Source organism: Patagioenas fasciata, chromosome 2 (assembly GCF_037038585.1).
Source record: "Patagioenas fasciata isolate bPatFas1 chromosome 2, bPatFas1.hap1, whole genome shotgun sequence".
Classification (NCBI taxonomy): domain Eukaryota; kingdom Metazoa; phylum Chordata; class Aves; order Columbiformes; family Columbidae; genus Patagioenas; species Patagioenas fasciata.
Genome location: NC_092521.1, coordinates 168,146,500 through 168,165,987, shown reverse-complemented (window position 1 = coordinate 168,165,987; position 19,488 = coordinate 168,146,500). Strand labels below are relative to the sequence as shown.

At 43.3% G+C, this 19,488-nt stretch overlaps 1 protein-coding gene across 4 annotated transcripts in view; it reads right to left on the bottom strand.

Annotated features, from left to right (window-relative positions):
• Positions 1 to 366: 366 nt before the first annotated feature.
• Positions 367 to 19,488, bottom strand: part of PTH1R (parathyroid hormone 1 receptor) — a 128,848-nt gene continuing 109,726 nt past the window's right edge. For all 4 annotated transcript variants that reach the window (XM_071805437.1, XM_071805439.1, XM_071805438.1 and 1 more), the window contains 5 exons: positions 18,433 to 18,499; positions 14,852 to 14,946; positions 12,789 to 12,930; positions 11,569 to 11,610; positions 367 to 10,560 (listed from right to left, as the gene is read on the bottom strand). In XM_071805437.1, the coding sequence (XP_071661538.1) occupies positions 10,198 to 10,560; positions 11,569 to 11,610; positions 12,789 to 12,930; positions 14,852 to 14,946; positions 18,433 to 18,499 (709 nt within the window). In that variant the 3' untranslated portion in view covers positions 367 to 10,197. The remainder of the gene's footprint in view (positions 10,561 to 11,568; positions 11,611 to 12,788; positions 12,931 to 14,851; positions 14,947 to 18,432; positions 18,500 to 19,488) is intronic.

The following is a 19,488-nucleotide window of genomic DNA, read 5'->3' as shown; positions in this document are numbered from 1 at the left end:
CTTTCTTATTAAGAAGCTGTTAGACCTAAACCACGCATAAGGAGAAGGTTGCCAGCAGTTGAATTAGCATGTGTCCAGAAGCTGCTGCCCAGCACGAAGCATGGATGGGTGCTGACCAGGTTCGTTCCTGGTGCTCCTGACACACACAAGCTTACGTGACTATTTAAGCAAACCTGTGTAAGGTCTTCCCAAAGGGAAGATGTAGCTCGCTGCCATCTCTCTGTGTCCTTAATGAACTGGAGGAGCTCATGGAGCTACTTCTTCATGAACTCATAGGAATGCCCAGCCCATGTCCATCTAAGGGTTCCCCTGAAGGATTTCCAAGGCTCTGAGATGTATAGGCAGGAAAAGACACAGAGGAAATACTTCATGAGAATCAATAAAGGTTTCTTTTTATTTCAATTCCCTTTTACATACACCTGTGGTTTGTCATTTTTCCGCTCATTACTTTGGTCCATACAGAAAGCAGAAGTGGAGGAATGTAAACCAAATGCCTGCCTGATGACACACACAAGGCAATGTCCCAGTAACACACACAAAGAAATCACAGTTTTGTCCTTTATTTATTTTTTTTTTTCAGTTTTGTTCGTCTTCTGAAGTGAAATAGGGTCTTAAAAACCACTTCAGTGAAACTGCTCTTGTTGGAGGGGGAAGAACAGACCCCAGCTCCTTTGCCTTGGGCTCAGACTAGAGAAAATGAGCTTGAAATGATCTCGAAAACAGACTCCCTGGGAAGAGCCTGGCAGATTTTTGGGAATGGCTGAGTCCTTTTTCTAATGCCCAGACCCCACCACTTCTGGTGGCCACCATGGCTGGGTCACCCTGAAGCTGCTGAGATGAAGCAATGAGTTTTAGGAGCAGGTCTGTCTCTTCATGCATGCCCCAGCTCATGCAGATGGCAGGAGGCTGACATAGTGTTTCTGAACACAGGGATGGGTTTGGGTGATGGTATTTGACTATGCTTGCCCTTCTTCTTCTGCCACCAACTGATTTTTCCTGATTTCCCACCTGCTATACCTCATGCGACCCATCCTTTAAAACATTTCACCTCTAACGACAGATGGTTCTCGTTCATCCTTTCCTGCAGCCCTCAAAGAAGAATGATTAATTTAGACAGATCAAAAATGAAAAGGTAAAAGCGTAGCTTGGCAAGAAACACCCAGCTTTAAATTTAGAAGGGCTTATGCGTGTCGTAATGCTCTGGTTTAAATAGATGCTTCTTCCCTGGTGAAGTCATTGGTTTTGTCTTCTCTTTTAGGTAGCTGAGGTCTACCTGTTTGGAGAACACACCACATTTAAGCTTGTTTTAAGCAGTCTTTCACACGGATACTATTTCGTAGGATCTAGGCCTCAGACATTTTGGAAACCCAGTGCACACTAATCCCACCTGTCTCAAATATTTCAATCCCGTGCTGTTTTCTAGCCAAATATCTACCACATCCTAAATACCCACATGTAGAAACTGATACCAATACAAAAGCCTGATGTTGTCACTTGTGAAGCGTTTCAGGAGAGGAGACTGCCACTCTGATCATCTTCTACCTCTTGATGGTCCTGTAGTGCTATTGATCTTAAGCAAAAAACCACTCTGAAATATGGGTGGCAAGTAAGGTTTTGGGAAGAGGGGAGGTAGTTTATTTGAATCGTTACCCTTTTCATATTTTATGGCTGAAACCCGCTCCATGGAAATCAACAGACATTTCAGTGTCGATTTTCATGGGGTAAGGGTTTCATCCCAAATTGATGCCAGCACATGTGTATTGTTGCACATCACACCACTAGCCCAGAATCATTAACCCTCAGTCTGAGGAAGATAATAAAATACCATTAAATTCCTTAGTTAATGTGCCAGGAAAACAATTGCTACAGTCACGAAGTGAAGCTACTCTGTGGAGCCCAAGATGGGTCTGAATCCCAGGTTCTCATGTCGAGGTTGTTCTAATATACCCCTTTTTTTTTTTTTTTCAGGTGAAATAAAGAAAGGAAAAGTGCCAGTGAGGATGAAGAAGATAATGAAGTTGTGCTGACTTTGTTAACTTCCCCATTTGTTCTCTCAAGATATCCCTTATTTACGAGAAAGCATAACTATGCAAGAGACCACCTCAATCGAATCTGTGCTGGATAGGTGGTCTGCCTGAAAAGAAACCAAATTTATAAGACTTCCTAATTACTCATGGTCACCTGGGTCAATTCTTCCATAACTTTCTTCTGTTCCTGGGCCCTGCCAGACTCTGAGCTGATTTCCAACACTACCCTGCCTCATTGGAGTCTTGCAAATCCTTCCTGAATTAGGACAAAGCTTGTTGCATTCTGGTCTTGCAAATGCTGCCTTTGGCTTCCTTCCAAAGCAGCATCGTCGCCCGTCAGGTCTGAATGCCACCAAGAGATGCGGTCAGAGAGGAGATGGCCCCAGATGGGTACAGTAATGATGACATGCCACAGATGAAAACATAAATTCAAGGGACAGTTCTTCAAGTTTGCCCTGGGGCAGCAGTAATGTACCAACCTAGAGAAAGACGCAGGAACTACATGAGAAGACCTGAATGTTAAACTTAAAATGACAAGAATATTTAATAGCGGTGGACCTTCTCAAGCCAGTGGAAAGACATTGTGTGAGCTTTAGAGTTCCCAAGATCTTCTATGAGCAAAACATGAGTGAGTTCAGTTGGAGGATGAAATACTGTGCCAAGGTTTGCAAACCTTTCGCTGGTTCATGGGAAAGGTTTCAGAGGAACCTGAGTTGATGTTTCTTTTAATGCTCTCCTTTAACATTCTTTTCCTTACTTGCCTCCAAAGTCCTGGCAAAATGTTGATATTGTCTTAAACTTTGTATACTGTGGGGCTGGCTTGAACCTGGAAGACAGTATGAAAACTTGGAGGATCTGAGTTCATGTACAAATGGGATAGAAAAGAAGGATGAGGCTAAATCCCTACCATTTGAAACAGATGAGTGTGACTAAGTGACCACAGTGTATGGCAGTGGGGAGAAAAGGATAATCTGGACAGGAACAGATAAAATGGGATTGTTTTATGTGACAGCTAATGCCTCGGATGCCTTTTTATTTAATCCCAAATAGCAAGCCAGATCTCTAATTCTCAGCGGAGCATATTTGTAGCTAGAGTTGGAAGCTTTGTTTTAATTCCATTATGCAAATTGTACGTGAGTCCAGAACTGTGGTCTAGATTCAGATCTGTTTTGCCTTGGCATTAGACTGAGTTAACTCGATTTACTTCAGTGGAGTAGCTCCTGCCTTCTGCCAGCTAATGTAAAATCAACATCAGGACTGTTTCTAACTGTCCTGCCATAGATACTGGCTTCAAATGACTGTCTACTGATTATAGTTCTTCTGTCCACCACAGAGAACTTTCTCCAGACACTGAACAGACCACACCAGAGCACTCAGCAGAACCTGATAAAATAAACAAAAGATAACTTATAATTACGATTCTATTGTGTATAATCCTTCTTAAGTGTGACATAAAGACAGGAAATCTTTTCTTGCTCTCAGTGCCCTTTTCATGTAAAATATAAGACTATTTGACAGAGTGACCTTCCGCCTCAGCTGGGGGACCTGTGCTCTGAACCTGGTGTGATGGGTACGATGAGACGAGAGCACTGTGCAGCTGATCTGAGCAAATCATGTTCCCATCCTGATGCTCGGGATTCATTTTGAAACAGAGCTGAGATTGGCTTTGAGCCATAAAAAACCACCTGAGTCCGCATCCAGTTAAAATGGAAAATGAAATGGTTAACCGAGTTCTTTAAATAGGTTTTTGGGGTTGTTTTGTAGGACCAGTTTGGTGAAAAGGGGTTAAGGGTAGAGAAGGACTCCAACCAATGTTACTTTGGGATTGAGATAGAGGGCAAGGTTGGCCACCTGGCTGGTGTCCTTTTTTGTGGGTTTCTCCACCCACTAGAGACAAGCATCCTCAAAGACCTGAAGTGGTTGCTGGTCCACCACCCAGCCTAATGCTACAGGTGAAGTAGGTGTATGGGAGTCAGCACTGCCAAAAGATCACGTCTCAGTCCCAGCTTCAACTGCTGGACTCTCAGTTGAAGATACTTGCTCTAAAATGTCCTGAAGCACCAACAGACCAAAGAGCAGCCAGTGAAGATTTCTATTAGCACTGAATAAAGAAGCACCCTGACTAGGACACCCTTTGCCCATTACAAGACTTGCCATACAGACAGCAAATTAATTTGGGGTTAACAACTAAATGAAGCACATTAACAGTATTTCTGTTTCAGCACCAGATTGCTTGATGTCTCTGAGCTTTACATGACCAGAAGTTGGTCATAGGCAAAGGTGGGTTCTGGGTTGCATGTCCATCCCAACTCATTCTCAATGGCCTGTGGGAGATTTCCTACAGAGAGACCAAGGAGCACACGGAAACACAAGAGACCAGATTTCTGGCTCAAACTTTCCAGCCAACTGAGCATTATTGAGAAAAAAAAGGTGTCCACCTGCATTTATTTTCTTTCCCCTTTTGTCTTTTTTTTTTTTTTTCTGAATGAAAACAAATTCAATCTGAACATCCCAGGTAATTTTTTTAGAATCGCAGTGGTGGTGTTATGTTTTAGTATTGTTCAGTTAATTATGTGTTTTTGCAACAACTCACCCCTGCTTTCTTTTGCTCTCCTGCCTTTAATTAGGAGCTAAACTTGAGGTTTGATTTTATGAGAGGCCACAAAAACATTTTGGGTAGAAAAGGATAAGCCCAAAAATTTTTAAACAGATGGCAGGAATTGCTGGCTGAAAACTAAATATTCCTTTGGAACAAGAGTATTTGCTTTCTGGTAGGTTCAACCTTTCAGTTCCATGGGCAAAATCGGGAGAATGACCTTCCAATGGATGTCTGTAGAGATGGGCATGCTCTTTATTTTAGTTATATGATTTATAAACTATTATGTTTTCCAGGCAGATCCAGGGAGGCATGGCCAATCATGATGGAAATTTATTTATAGGGTCTTTCAGAAACTCATTTCCTTTCCAATTTAATATTTTTTTATTATTATTATTTCAAGACACCCAGAGGAATGGGATAGAAAATCTCATCTGTCTGGAAAATCACACTGGTTGCTTGAAAAGCTCTATAGCTGCCCAGGGATATCATATATATCCTCTGTTTACTTTTTAGAACATGGTAGCCCACCAGCAATAGCAGTAAAAATAATAACAAAAATAACCAAACCGCAAACCTGTTCAGAATGAAGCTTGCACATTAAAAATTTGACCTAGAAGATCAGTTCTTAAAGCGCTTTCTCTCATTTCATGCAGTCCTGTCTTGGGTGAAAGAGTCATTGACCACAGTGAGATATTCAGATGAGTTAAGGCATATACTGACCACTGTCCTCATTGTCAGTAGTTCTGCTTGGAGCTTCCCAGGTGGAAGACGTGCAGAACATTCAACCAGTGAAAAAGCAAGACAACCCCACCTATAACTGAAGCATCTGAACTTTTTGAAACATCAGATTCTAAAATTTAAAAAGCAGGCTGCTGAGTTCGTCAAAACAGTAAAGATGAGTAAAAATTGGAGAGCTTCCCTCTTAATGTATTTTCGCAGCTTAAAAAATGGAAAATTCTTACCAGCACTGTTGATATTCTACAACTTTCAGCCAATTACCCATAAACAGATAGACAAAGCCAATCTCTGGCTGAAGAGTTCAATTTGGGGAGACCTTTGTGAACTGATTTGGCTCTGATATGTCTCAGACAAGGAGAAATGATGTTGAGGAATGATGAGGAATAGGACAAGACATGATCTCATCTGAACCAAGACCAAGCAGTATATAGAAGGTGTAAAAACATGTGTCTGCACATATCCAGACAAGCAGAAATGACAAGGTTGCTGCCAAAGGTCATCCTTCTGACGCACAAGGCTGAGGAACATTTAACAGCTCTGTGTCCATTCAGAAAAGAGGTTGATCAAGTAGGAAGAACTCAAGAGGAAAAGTCAACTGTGCTGCTGTGTGTGGGAAGAGAAGAGGTGCTGGGATGTTATGATGAGATGAACCTGCCAGGCATTGAGTTTCCCTGCCCAAACCCAAGATCTCTGTGGTGCTGGAGAAGAGGACATCCATCCAAAAAGTGGGCAAGGAGATTCCTCCACATGTGAGCCAGTCAGCTGGAAGAGAATTGGGAAGGTCTATAAGGACTCCTGAGTGTTGCCAGCTGCTTTACAGGATGGGAAGAAGCACGAAGATGACACTATGGAGGAGGGAAAACTACAAAAATACAGGCAACCAGCTCCTCAAGACCTTTGCCTCCACCCTGAAGTGAACTTGAGGAAGTCTCTCTCTGCCTGTTTGCTGCACTCCAACCCCAAAGCAATCTGCTCTCTTTGCTCCACCATCCCATGTTGGACCTGAACCAAGATGGGCACAAACCGTGTCCCGCCTGCAGGGTTTGCAGTGGTCACTGGATGATTCACAGACAAATGCATCCTCATCTCACCAGGCTTCTGTTTTCTGTGGTCTTCAGGGGCTACATTTGCACTAGTAAATCAGACAGGAGTGGAACTGTCACCCAAGGTGGACTCAGACATTTGGATGGGGGTAAACTGTCCTTGAGAACTGGCTGCATCTCTTGGTGATGGAGACAGAGGAGGTGACTCCACTTTGAACTAGAGGCTTTGACTAAGAACCATGCAAATGATGGTTTCTTCTATGTTTCTAGACATCACAGGTTTGACCCCTTCCTCACTAAAATCACTGAAGGATATCCTTGGATCTCTAACTTGGATCGTAGCCCGTACACTCAATTAAGAGTTTGTGATCAGCTCGGGAAAGATAGGAACAGGCTTTGACAAACATTTAGTCTGCCATGCCTTAATGGCAGAATTATTCCCCTGTTTTAGTATCAGCATTGTCACAATTTTTGCTCGAGTGTTATTTATGAATGTGAACACCCAAGAAAAAAAAATCTGTTATGTATGATTTGTAATTGAAAGAATTAAGAAAAGTTTTCTTCCCCTGCACATGCCTTGTGCACGTAATTTTTATCTATGTTTAGCAACAGTTTTTAGACATTTATACTAAATAATCCAGTGATGAATGCATTTCAGTGAGGGCTGCATTTTATGAGGAGTGTTATATTTGTTTATAAATAATTTAGTGGCTTTTGGTAATTCCTTGAAATTCGCTAAGTGATTGTCAAACATTCCATTAATCTTGAGATCTCAGTAACAAACACAAGCAAATAGTGACTCACTGGTGGTGTTTGTTTTTTTCTTTCTTTGTTCCAGCAGTGAAATGATACCAAGAAATATCTTTGAGTGGGAAAATCGGGAGGGTTATTGCATCTACTTGGCAGGATTTAAGCACAATGTACTTCTGGAAGGGTGGAAAGCAAGAGCCAACATATTCAGTGTTCTCTCTCATCGGTGGTTCAGCGATTTGAGATGCTGAATAACGCAGCTGTACACACTCTGATAGCCAACTGTTAATAACTTCTGCCCTCCTCGATTGCCTCCAGAAGCCACACCAGCATCTGTGAGGAAAAGGTGGTCAGTGAGCGTAGTTGGGCTGACCCAGATTTCTGCAGAACTGTGTAGCTCTCCATGCCAAACTTTCACTAGAACTGACTCCTGCAGGATTACTCAACTTCTCTGTAATGCTATTGGTATACGAGTAACAACAACAACAACAATAAGGGAGCATGAAAAAGAGATTATTCTTCGAAAATCTGACATTACAATAGCTGCCATTTGTTGGAAAATTAGGATGAGTTTTGACTTATTTTAATGATTCAAACAAAAGAGAAAAAAATTGAAGAACACCATAAATAAATACTGTCTTTTAAAGACCTACTCATGGAATCATAGAATAATTTACATTGGGAGGGACCTCCAAAGCTCATCCAGTGCCCCCCCTGCCATGAGCAGGGATATCTTCACCAGCTCAGGTTGCTCAGACCCCGTCCAGCCTGGCCTGGGATGTCTCCAGGGATGGTTCATCCACCATCTCTCTGGACATGTGTGTTCAGTGCCTGACAGGACTGCCTCTCAGCCACTACATCGCCTAACGGGTCTGAATCCAAAACCCAGAGATGTTTAGGGGAGGGTTTTTTTCTTTTTCCTTGACTTCACTAGGCTTTGGATCAGGCTCTAACCCAAGAGGCTGTTTGAAGAAGATCTAGGACACAGAAAACAGAGTGAAGATCCCAACTACTCTTCCTGACCTCCTTCAGAGTTTAAGGGAAGTTAGTCCTTAATTTACCCTCAGAAGACCAGCTGATTGCATTGACTGGACACGTATCTGAAGTGCTGTTTGATGTGACCCAGCAGCTGCATCTGAAGGATCAGGATGGAGAGTAGATTGTCCCATTGACCCCACCTTCAAACTCTCCCAATATCTCTTTCCTATTCCATTTGAGTAACAGCCAGGTGAGGTCAAAATGCTTCAGATACTAGAAACTTGTCAAGAAGGAAGAGAAGACATAAGAAAAAAAGCACCATGAAGGAGCTGACTCCTGGACTGCAGCAAGGGAATATTGATGTTGTGACGGGCTGAAGAGAGAGTTCAGACCCGCTCAACCAGAGTCCTTCCTCTGGGGAAACACGTGCTGCAATAGGAAATTTGGTTACTGTTCCTAATTTCCCACCTCTGGGAGATTCTGCGTCATGCTTTGAAACTGGAAGAGACCCTTCAGAGGATACTCAGCTGGCGTGAAAAGACCCCAGCACTATGCACTATTGGCCAAGGAGGTTGATACCTCTTTGTTGCTGCTGATGGCATGAGGCATGTCAGAAAATTACTTTTTGTCACACCCTGCAAAAACCAAAGGAAACTCTGCACAGTGAGAAAATATTTCCTGGTCTCCTTCCTGTAAGAAGGAGACATTTCCTTGTGCACTTCCCTTCAGAAGCAACACAATAACATTTCCTCACATGAGCATTTCTCAGCCAACTCAGTGACTTTGGTTGAATTTACACTTGTTTACACCAGCTAAGAGTCTAACCCGGTGTGCATATGTGTCTGTGTGACGAAACCATAAAGAATAGGAAAGTTCAGAAGATGTTCAGAGGGAGACCATCCACAGACAATCCCTATGATTCTATCCAACAAATATTGCCTTTGGATCTCATGAAGGTAGATTTGCTTGGCTGTATCCAGCAGCTTGTGCTTGTGGGTGATACAGGCAAATTTTTGAAGGAGTCTTTATCCTCATGAGGGTTTGGACTAATAAGAAACCGAAAATTCGAAGGGGAGAATGAGAAGTGATTTAGAGGTTTAAAAATGGCCAAAGCCTGTTTCCATGAGCATCCACAAAAAAGGGAAGGCTGAGTTAGCTGCTCTCTGATTTTAGCCACACACACACACGAGCACACATACCCAAGATCTGCAAATTCCCCACCCTGCCTCAGCCCACTTGGTGGGCCCCTCTCCACTGCTGCATCTGGAGGAACAAAAACATCGCACATTCTGATAACCACATTTTCCATCCTAAAATTGCACTGGTTTCTGGCTTGCTACTGGGACTCAGGTCAGGGAAAGTAGAATAGTTTCCTCCCTGCATCCAGCAACCACAAGCTCTTAACCCTGCCCACCCCAGAGGGCTGTTTTGCCGAAGAGTGAGATTGCCCAAGGGAAGAACATGCCGCCGGTTGTACTGAGCTGTCCCACGTTGAGCTCTTTGTCTACAAGAACGGGCACCTACCACCCCACGGGGGCTCAGGCGGTGTTGTGTGTGTTACCAGGCAGACCTTACAGGGAAAGAGCAAACCAAACTGAAGATGCTGATGCCCAGGGTGGCTTGTACCCTCACAAGAAGATGGCACCGAACAGTTGCCGCAAGACTCTTGTTTTTCTGGGTGAGACTCCCATCCTCCTTGGCTGCCCACGCTCTCCGAGAGGTCCAAGGACCACGTGCTGCTTCGCAACCCTCCGTCGGGAACTCTCAGTATCTCTGTTGTTCAGCAGGTAGCAAGGCTCATGTGTCTCGATAGCCCTGCCTCTGTTAATTAACACCAGGGAGACTTAGATCACTGGGTAAATGTATGCGATTGACAGCTGGCCACATCAGTGGCTCGCTTATTTTTTCCCGTATAACTTAACCTCTCGTTCCACAGAGCAGAGAAACTGTATGGAAACCCTTGGCATCCCATGCGTGGCCTGATATTCTTTTGCCCACTAAATGCTCTCCAGGAAACTTTTTCATCCTTTTGCTCATTTTTTTTTTTTTTCTCCTCCTCTCTTTACATCACTGTCTCTCTTTCTTCTTCAACAAGTACTGTGGGTCTGTCTCCATCGTAAAGCCCGGAGCCATTCAGGTACTCCTCCTCTTTGTTGTACTGCTCTGGTCCAGAAGAAGGCATGGAGTTTTCAGAAATCGACCCATTTTTTACATAACCTGGCAAATTCCGGTGTCCGTTGAGGGTCCCTGGTATAAGTCTCGTATTGAGATGGAGGGCAAGTGCCCCTCTTGTGGCTACATTTGTGATGCTGGTGTGGGAAACCATTGGTCCATAACTGTAGGTTGTGCTCCCACTTCGTGCTTTCCTTTTAAAGTCAAGTGCTAATGTCCACCTGCTCCATGACTTCTTTATTTCTGCTTGGACCTGACAGACAAGAGGGGGAAAAAAAAGCATGAGTGGGAGGAGAATGAGGCAGAGTATCAGAAGAAGGTGGTATCCACAGAGAGAAAGGGTGAGGAACTCTTTGGGAGTGAAATTGGAAAGAACAGTAAATTCACATTAAATCTGCGCTTTCCAAATGAATTATTTGACATTGTGAAACTTGAATGGCTGGAAAAATGGAACTGAAAATGTGGGTTAACTCTCTCTAAGGGTTAATGGACAGTGAGCAGCACATCCAGGAGTGAGTCATCTCAATGTACCGTGAGCATCATGTATAAATGGGATGAAACACCTTCAGAGGTGCTTGAGTCTCTAGAAATTTCCTCTAGAAATGAGTTAGCTGACTTAGATGGCTAAAATTGGGATGAGATCAATTCCCCTTATGGTATGGAATTCATCTCAGTTTTGATCCTGCAGAATGTAAGAAACATATTTGCCCCTTAAAATCCATCAACTTAGGTCAAGACAGCCATATGCTGGGCCATGAAAGTAGCTCTGTTCTTTCCCGGTGTGCATCCACTAACCATCTAGTTTCTTAGTTTGCAACCATGGGGGGAATTAATGGAGACAAATACATTAAAGAGTGTCACTCTGGAAAAAGAAAAAAAGGTCAAAAAAGCCTGGATAATCGAAAGAGCTTGCTGGTTATGTAGCTACTCTATCAGTCCACTTTTCTTTTTGCCACGAATCTGAAATTAAGCAGCACTAAATAGCACTTGTTCTCGGAAAAGGAAAAACAATGCTTGCTTTTTTTTTTTTCCCATATTATCTACTTCTAGTAACTCATTTATTGGTGACATATTGACCTGGAAGTCTTACATGACCAAAACCAAGGGTATGGACTTTCTATGTGGACTGACAGATCTTTCATTGAGTGCCAAACAAGGTTGAGACTCTAGAATAAGTGAGGATATGCTGATGAGCATCCGCATCCAGCTGTGTTTGGAACTAACCCAATGAAGGAGGGAAATAATGAAGCCGATGTCTTACCTCTCCATTGCAAAAACAGTATATGATGGCAACAAAAAATCCCTAGAAGGAAGAAGAAAAAACACATTAATGTCATTCTTGCTGCACATGAATATCTTTTTCCTGATGGCACTGCCCAGCATCCCTGTTTTCTTATGAAATCAATGATATTCATAATAAGCTCTATATAATATGCTTAAGAAACCTTGTATTTTTCAGTATTGCATGAGAGATGGATAAACAAACATCTCCCTGCAGACTATCGACAAAGTAGATAGACTTTATAAACCCTCTGGGTCATGGTTTAGCTAACAGGTCTACTTTCGTCCCCAAATCTTTTGCAGATGTTCTCAGACAGTGATGGATGCCTGAGAGGGTGGTAGAGTCTACCTCACTGAGGAATTTATGAACTTATTGGATAAATATTTCTGGATTTTTACATGTAGCTGATCCTGATGCAGGATGGGAGAGTGAAAGATAACCCTGATGAGATTCTTCCATCGCTGGTTGCACGTGGAGCAGAACTGGCTGAGTGGGTTCAGCAAAGGAATTCAGATGTGAGCATATCATCCACATCTTTTTGTTGGCCAATAGTTTACCCAGCTCTTGCTGAGGTCACCCACTATTTTATCCCAACTTCACCCATCAGGAATTGTGGAAGTATCTGAATGCAAGCTTGGTCTTCATCTCCTCTACAGTTTCTCTAAACTGCCATCTGGCCAGACCTACCGTCCACTTTTCATCATCCATGTTTGTCAACCATGATGAAAGGTAATAGCGTGAGAGCTGAAAGCTAATGTTCCATGTTCTTGTTGCTGTGTCTTAGAGAGGACCAGCCCCATAACTGAAGTTGCCTTTTACCCAAACCTAGAACTAAGGAATCCATTAACAGGACTGAAAGACAACTCGGGACAAACAGATTGGAAGCTGGTGTGAAGTAACATGTCTCTGTGGATCTCTATCAGGTTACATCTAATCTGGATCTAAACAAATTTATTTTGTGGGACAAGTTATCTTTCAACAGGAACATTTTGTTTTGTTTGGACACATTGGGCCCTTATATGTTGTTTTGCAAACACAAATCATGCTTGATGCTAAAATACCGTCCAATTACCTTGTAAATGAAATCTGATGTATCGTAAAAAGAGCCTTTCTTCCAAAGACAACTTTGCACTCCCATTTCCCACCTCTGCCCATTTAAATTTTCATTATTTACCCCCATTCTTTAACAGTTACAATACCTGGAAAGAGTTGAACAGCATTTCATAGTGCATTTGAATTTGCCAAAGAATCCCTGACACTTCTGTGTATGGCATAGCCATGAAAACAATATAGTGAACGCCAAACAGAGGCATAAGGACGAGGGTAGATTTCAGCAGCTTCCTGAAGCAATAAGGAAAGAGAAAGACACAGAGGAAATTAGTTGATGGAGTGAACCTCCCAGGCTTGTCTACCTCATACCTTGGGCACAAGTTGCATCTAATTTTGCTCTTGCTTACACATCCCCTTGACTAGTTTTGGATACCTTACATTTACGCAGGCCCTGTGTCCATCTGCAATTTCAAACTGTTGCTTTCCTTATGAGATGTGACACAACCCAGTCCATCCTCCAGCATGTTTTGATGTGCTAGTCCAACCCTCTTCACATGCATGTCCCCATATGATGCTGTTGTAGCTACTGGAGATGAAGACACTAAGGGATCTTTTTTTCAGTCTCAGGCCATCCATAGCTTTAGGTCTGGATCATGGGAAGAGGGTGGAAGGGTGACTGGGAAGAAATATGCACTGCTGCTTCCAGCCCTCAGCCTCTGGCACTAAATCCCCTTGTCCCTAAAGGATGGTTCTGCTTCAGATGACAATGACTGGACATGGTCCTATACAACCTAGAATAGCTGATACTGCTTAAGCAGTGGGGTTTGGACTAGATAACCTCCAGAAGTCCCTTCCAACATCAACCATTCTGTGATTCGAATTGCTCATTGAGTCAAGACACAAATGTCCAGCCTGGGTTAGTGCCTCCTGTGCAATGAGCAGGGCTGGTGGAGAGGGATGTCCATCTAGGAGCAGAATTGTTCTATGTATCGAGGGGAAGAACGTGGTGGATTATGGGGTAAGCAGGAGGTGAAGACTCTTAGGAGGGGCTGTTTAAATGTTCTGTTTAAAAAAGCAGCTCCATCTCAGCATGAGACACTTTGGGGACCGGGGGAAGGTACAATACAATCCTGAGTACTTGGCTGGGTCTGCTCCTGAGGGAACCAGCCATGCCTGGAAGTGATGCTAATTGGAGGATTAAACCTTCTGCCAAGAGTTACAGCAAGTCACCAAGTGCAGGTAATTATTGAGAAGGGCAGACATCACCACCAGAAAGACCTGGTACGTTGTCTGTCTAGCAACTGGAAACCACTGAGGGAATTTAACACATTAAAAGGAGGAGGCCTCATCCAAACCATAATAACAAGCTTCAGCCAGGGAGAAATAAACAAATAGATAAATCAGAGCCCTGACAGGGCAGCAAAGGAAAATGGAGAGGTGTTTTCCTGCCAAATCTCATTCCTGCATCAGATGAAACATCTTGTGTTTGGAGAGTGAGATGGTAGCAATGAGCTCATGGTTTGTAGACTAAATCATTCTGCTCTCCTCGCTCTCCATGTGTCATGCTGGTCAGTCCAGCTCAGGAGATTATGAGAAGCCTCAGGAGCTCTCAAGCAGCCGAGGTGTCTCAGCAATCTGCTTTTTCTGTCCAATTTTGACCATGCTACAAATATACTAAATTATCAAGAGACCAGAGCTGGCAGAACAACGGAAAACAAAACAAACAAGGAAACGCCAGATTTCCAGCAAGGAGTCAGGAACCTTTTTTTTTTTCCTCATTTCAGCAAAAGTGCTGAAACACCCGCTGAAGGACAGATTTAACAAGTTTTACAAAGCACAGGAGGGAAATAAACTGAAATAAATAAATCGGTACAAGTTTTAGGGGCTTCAACAGCATAAGCAATGCTTTTATTTTTGTGCTCTTGGTTCAAGGCCAGCATAGTCACTTCCAAACCAGCTGAAGAGACCGAATTCTTCTCTTTAACCCATGAGGCAGGTACCCCAGGTTGGATTTGAAATGTTCAGTAGATGTTTAAACTGCTGTTGATTCATTCTGCATTATCAAACTTGGAGGACGGTATTCTTGTCACCTTATTTTAGGTGTCTACAGTGTAGACACTATGAACTAATCACCCTGGGTTCCCTGTGAAGTCAAGGGGATGAAACAAAGACTTTGACATCTCCCAAAAGATGGAGAGGGTATTTGACGCACCTGTACTGTTGTCTTGAGTCACACCTCCCTGCATTCGTCTCTCGTAGCTTGGTTGCTAGGACTCTGATAATATTGATAAAAAGAATAAAATTTACCTGGAAGAGGTGGGGGGAAAAATAAGGATAACTGTTAAAAAATATTCAGACAATGATAGGCTTGTTTAGTCAATGCTTTCCCCAAGATGAGTCAAGGGGCTGTGGGACGCAGTGACCTGGTCATGAGGTGTATGAAATTCCTCCTGAAAGATCTTGTCCTGTGGATAGGGTGAGGTCCACAGGAAAGACCAAGTGTCTGGTGGGATCTGGTCAGCTGTGTTTAACCTGGATGGTTGATAGAGAGCAGGGAATAGCTTTCTCTGTCAAAGTGTGGGCATCTTGTGTGGAAACACCTACATCTGAGCTCACCAGCCCAGCAGACACCTGATAACTGGGTATGATATCAACATATACACAGTGCTTACCAAGCATTTTGAGGTATGGACTACAGACAGCTCTCAGTATTTTTCACTTCATCTTTTGTAAAAACTTCATACAGTGATATGGGTCATTTTCATGGCCTCACAAACCTCACAAACTTAGTTTGGGGTCCAGGGAATGAAACTAGATTATATTTGTCTCTTGCAGTCCACCAGAGATTAACATCTCCTCAGGCTAAGAGAAGCATTAGTAAGATGCCTTTCCACATTTCCACACGTAACAGGAAAGAAAAGCAAGGAAACTGCACCATGATGAAGACATAGAGTTAGACCTAACTAGACATGACAGATCAAGAATGCAGAAGGGCAATATAATTGCAAAATTTTTGTCGTGTATCTACTGCTAACTCTCCCTCTGGTGGAATGTTTAGTGTGGACCAGATGAGGACAGTAAAGATTTAATATCTACTTCCTATGCAGGGAGTCACATCTATGAACCCATCCTGTGACGAGCTCCTCAACTAAACTACAAGAACATACTCATGATGACCCATGCAGCAAAAGGCAACGGCAACATCTCATGGCTACGCTGCCACTTAACAGGGATGAAAAATGGGGGATGTTCGGGGGATTTTTTGGGCTCTTCAGAGATTGGTTTCCCTGGGAATGGGATTGTATTTGTTGCTGTCCCAAACAAACCAATTCTTGGGACTATGGGAAGACCGCAAGCAAAACCATTGTGTAACTGGCTGCACTGGGCAGGTCCATGTTTCTGGGCTAACACTGAGGCCTATGAGTTTTTCTGGAGGCTTTCAGCAGTCGTTTAACTTCTCAGGTGCCAGGATAGCAGCATTACAAGGAAAAAAATTACTATGCCACACACAGGCCCATAGTTTTATGCCAGAAAGGATCATTGCAAACCTCTAGTTTGATCTCCTGCAAAACTCAGTCCATAAGACCTCCTTGTATTCGTTTTTGTTTGAGCTATAGCAGCTCTGGGTTTCAATGTTTCCATGACGGAGATCCTACCACAACCATGGTGAGTCGTTCCAATGGTTAATTATCCTCACTTTTAAAACAAGTAGTTCCCTGAGCCTCTGAATGAACACGGCCTGGTTTTCTATGTCTTTGTCTTCTGTGCTTGGATTCCTTCTCCTTTAATGAGGTGCAAGTTCATTTTGAACAGCTCTCCTCTGTGTTAAACAGGGGGTAAGGTCGCTCTGCACCCTTTCGCTTGAAGGGGTATTAGTGGAATTTCTCTCTCATATCTACTTGACTGTTTTCGTGAGGTTTGTGGGAATTTAACATCCATGCAACCCCATTCCCTTAGTTACATTTGGTTGGAATTTACTGACTGGCACAAAAGTTATAAGGGGGGGATGGAGAGACCGAAATACAGAGAAGCACACAGCCTGGGGGCATGTAATTCACTTTAGCTGGAAACCAATATGAAAGGGGAAAGAAAAAAAAAAAGGCAGGCTTTGTTTCTCATATGAGATTTTCTAGCTTCAAAGGCTCAAAAGTGGGATCTTGTTCTGCATTTATCTGCTAAATTGAAGATGTCCAACCTTATCACAGTCAGAAGGGCAACTCCTCTGACTAGCTGAAACACGTGCTAAGCTTTAAAAGAAATCCAGACCACTGAGTAAGATCAATGTTAGCAGCAGTGTGGAGGGATTTTAAGCCCCTCAGCCTTCAAATTCTCTGCAAGTATGTCCAGAAAATGCAAAACTTAGCCCAGCAACATGACCAGCCAGTGTGGGAATTGAACAGGCAGCCAAGTGAACAATATGAACCCACAGAAATTAAACAGAAACAACCCACAGAATATTTTTGCATGATAAATAGCTGCATTTGCAAACAGCCAGGGTACAAGCACAGCAGAGCCTCATGGAGAAACATTATTTTTACAAGGACGAATCTCAATTGAGCTCTTTCTCCTCTGTTAATTGGCCTTTAAATTAAATGCAATGGGGTTGCTGGCATTCATCTGGTTGAACTATCTGAACTTTCTTCTCCATCTTACTATTTCATTTCCAATGACCACAGTGTGGTGTGGGCTTGGTGATTCGTTTCTTCCAAGGTGCAGAACTAGTTGGTAGAGCCAGGTGGAGAATTTCCACCAAAAGGAAATTCTGATGAAGAAGAAAACACCCACCTCAACTGCAAAGCAGCTCACCTAATTGCACAGATGAGCATATTCACCTCAGAGACTTTCCTACTGTTTATATGCAGATGGTCTGGTTTTCTTCTCACCCACACTGATCATCTTCCAAGGCCTCCTGCTTTGTGAGTCAGAAAGAAGTATGTAGAGCTTGATGCAAAACCACCTGAAGACTATAGAGAGATTCTTACTCCACTCAGCTACTCGTGGATGAATGTAAAGGGGGACTTGGATATGTGGGAGTAGAAAAGCTCTATTGCATGTACTCATCTAACGATCAGAATATGGAGAAAAGGAGAACCACAGAGAAAGACAGAGAGAGGAAAGAGGGTAATTCATGAAAACTGTGAAAACAGGTTCTCTAGCTAATTAAGACCCAGCCCAAGAAAACACACAGCTAGACACCGAATTCCCCTTGTGCAGATAATCGCGTCTTATAATGACCTCTCTGGCTTCTGAGAGATGAGTACTGTCTCTGGATAATGTTACTTATACCCTTTCTGTTTCCTCTGGCTCCTGGCTGGGGGCTGAAGTGATCACCCATCAGTGATTAACGTCATGTCAGATCATAACTGGGATGGTTTAACACTCATCCACATCTTGGAGGTATCCCAAGCTTTTATCAGCTGAAATCTGTTGACACTGAAACACACCCAAGGAAAAGGTTTGGACCAGCTACAGAAACCTCTAGAGATACCTGGTGAGAACCACAGGGTTTCCAGTATCTTAGGGGTTGGAAATATCAGCTTGAATGTTTGTTTCATTAACAATTTTAGGGTTTTAACCCTATGTGACTCTTCTCTCCTGACAAAAACGTGAAGTTGCTTGTAAACCCCTCTGCTGTATGCAGCTATCAAACTTATAGACAGGTGAAATATAAGGCCCTTAAAGTGGATATACAAAGACTCCACACAATTAATGCAGGAGCTGGGTTAACAGGTTAACGAGCCTGCCCCGACCAGAGGCACTGCCTCCCACTCCTTGCAAACAGCCGGTACTCACCACGATAGATGCCAGGATGGGCACCTGAACGATCCATTTTAAATTGCCAGCACTCAAGTCCCAACACCTGAGAAGAGAGTGATATCCCATCAGGAAATCATTGCTTAGGAAGAGCAGTAGACTCAAATGTCTTGTCAAATAAATCCACCCAGGAAGGCTGGGTTCCTCTCAAGCCTAGTGTGGTGGAAGGATCTGGTTCTAACCCTGACTTCAGTAGGCATGGCTTCAATATATTCCTTTTCCTGCTGTTATAGTATTCAAAACTGAAACCACTATTAAACACATTTAAAGTTATGCTCTCCAGATGGTGGAACAGCCCTTTCTGCAGCCATCAAGACTTGTCCCTTCTGGGCAGGAACCCACCCTTTTCTACTTCTTATTTGCCTCCTCACCAGAAAAAAATAAACTAAGAGCCTATGAGGACAGGTTGAGAGAGTTGGGATGTTCAGCATGGAGAAGGGAAGGCTCCAGGAAGACCTTATTGTGGCTTTTCAGAACTTAACGGGGGCTGAAAGAAAGATGGGGACAGATTTTTTAGCAGGACTTGTTGTGATAGGACAAGGGATGATGGTTTTAAACTAAAGGAGGGAGATTCAGGTTAGACATGAGGTAGAAATTGTTGCCCCTGAGTGTGGTGAGAGCCTGGCCCAGGTTGGCCAGAGAGGTGGTGGATGAACCATCCCTGGAGACATCCCAGGCCAGGCTGCACGGGCTCTGAGCAACCTGAGCTGGTGAAGATGTCCCTGCTCATGGCAGGGGTGGCACTGGGGGAGATTTGAAGGTCCCTTCAACCCCAACTGTTCTATGATTCTGTGATTCTATCATTCTATCATTCTATGAGTAATCCAGGTTCCATGAAAACAAGAGAGGCTGAAATGACCTAATGTTAGACTTTGGACTGAACCTGCACAACTTTGCATGGCAACATGTCCAGTCTGAAGACATCATGATGGAGACGATACTGTGGTTCTCTATTCAGTTCCTGCATTTCGTTCAGCTCTGCTCTCACAGTGAGACCCAGCCATGATTTACAGAAGTCTTTATCTCCTTGTCGTC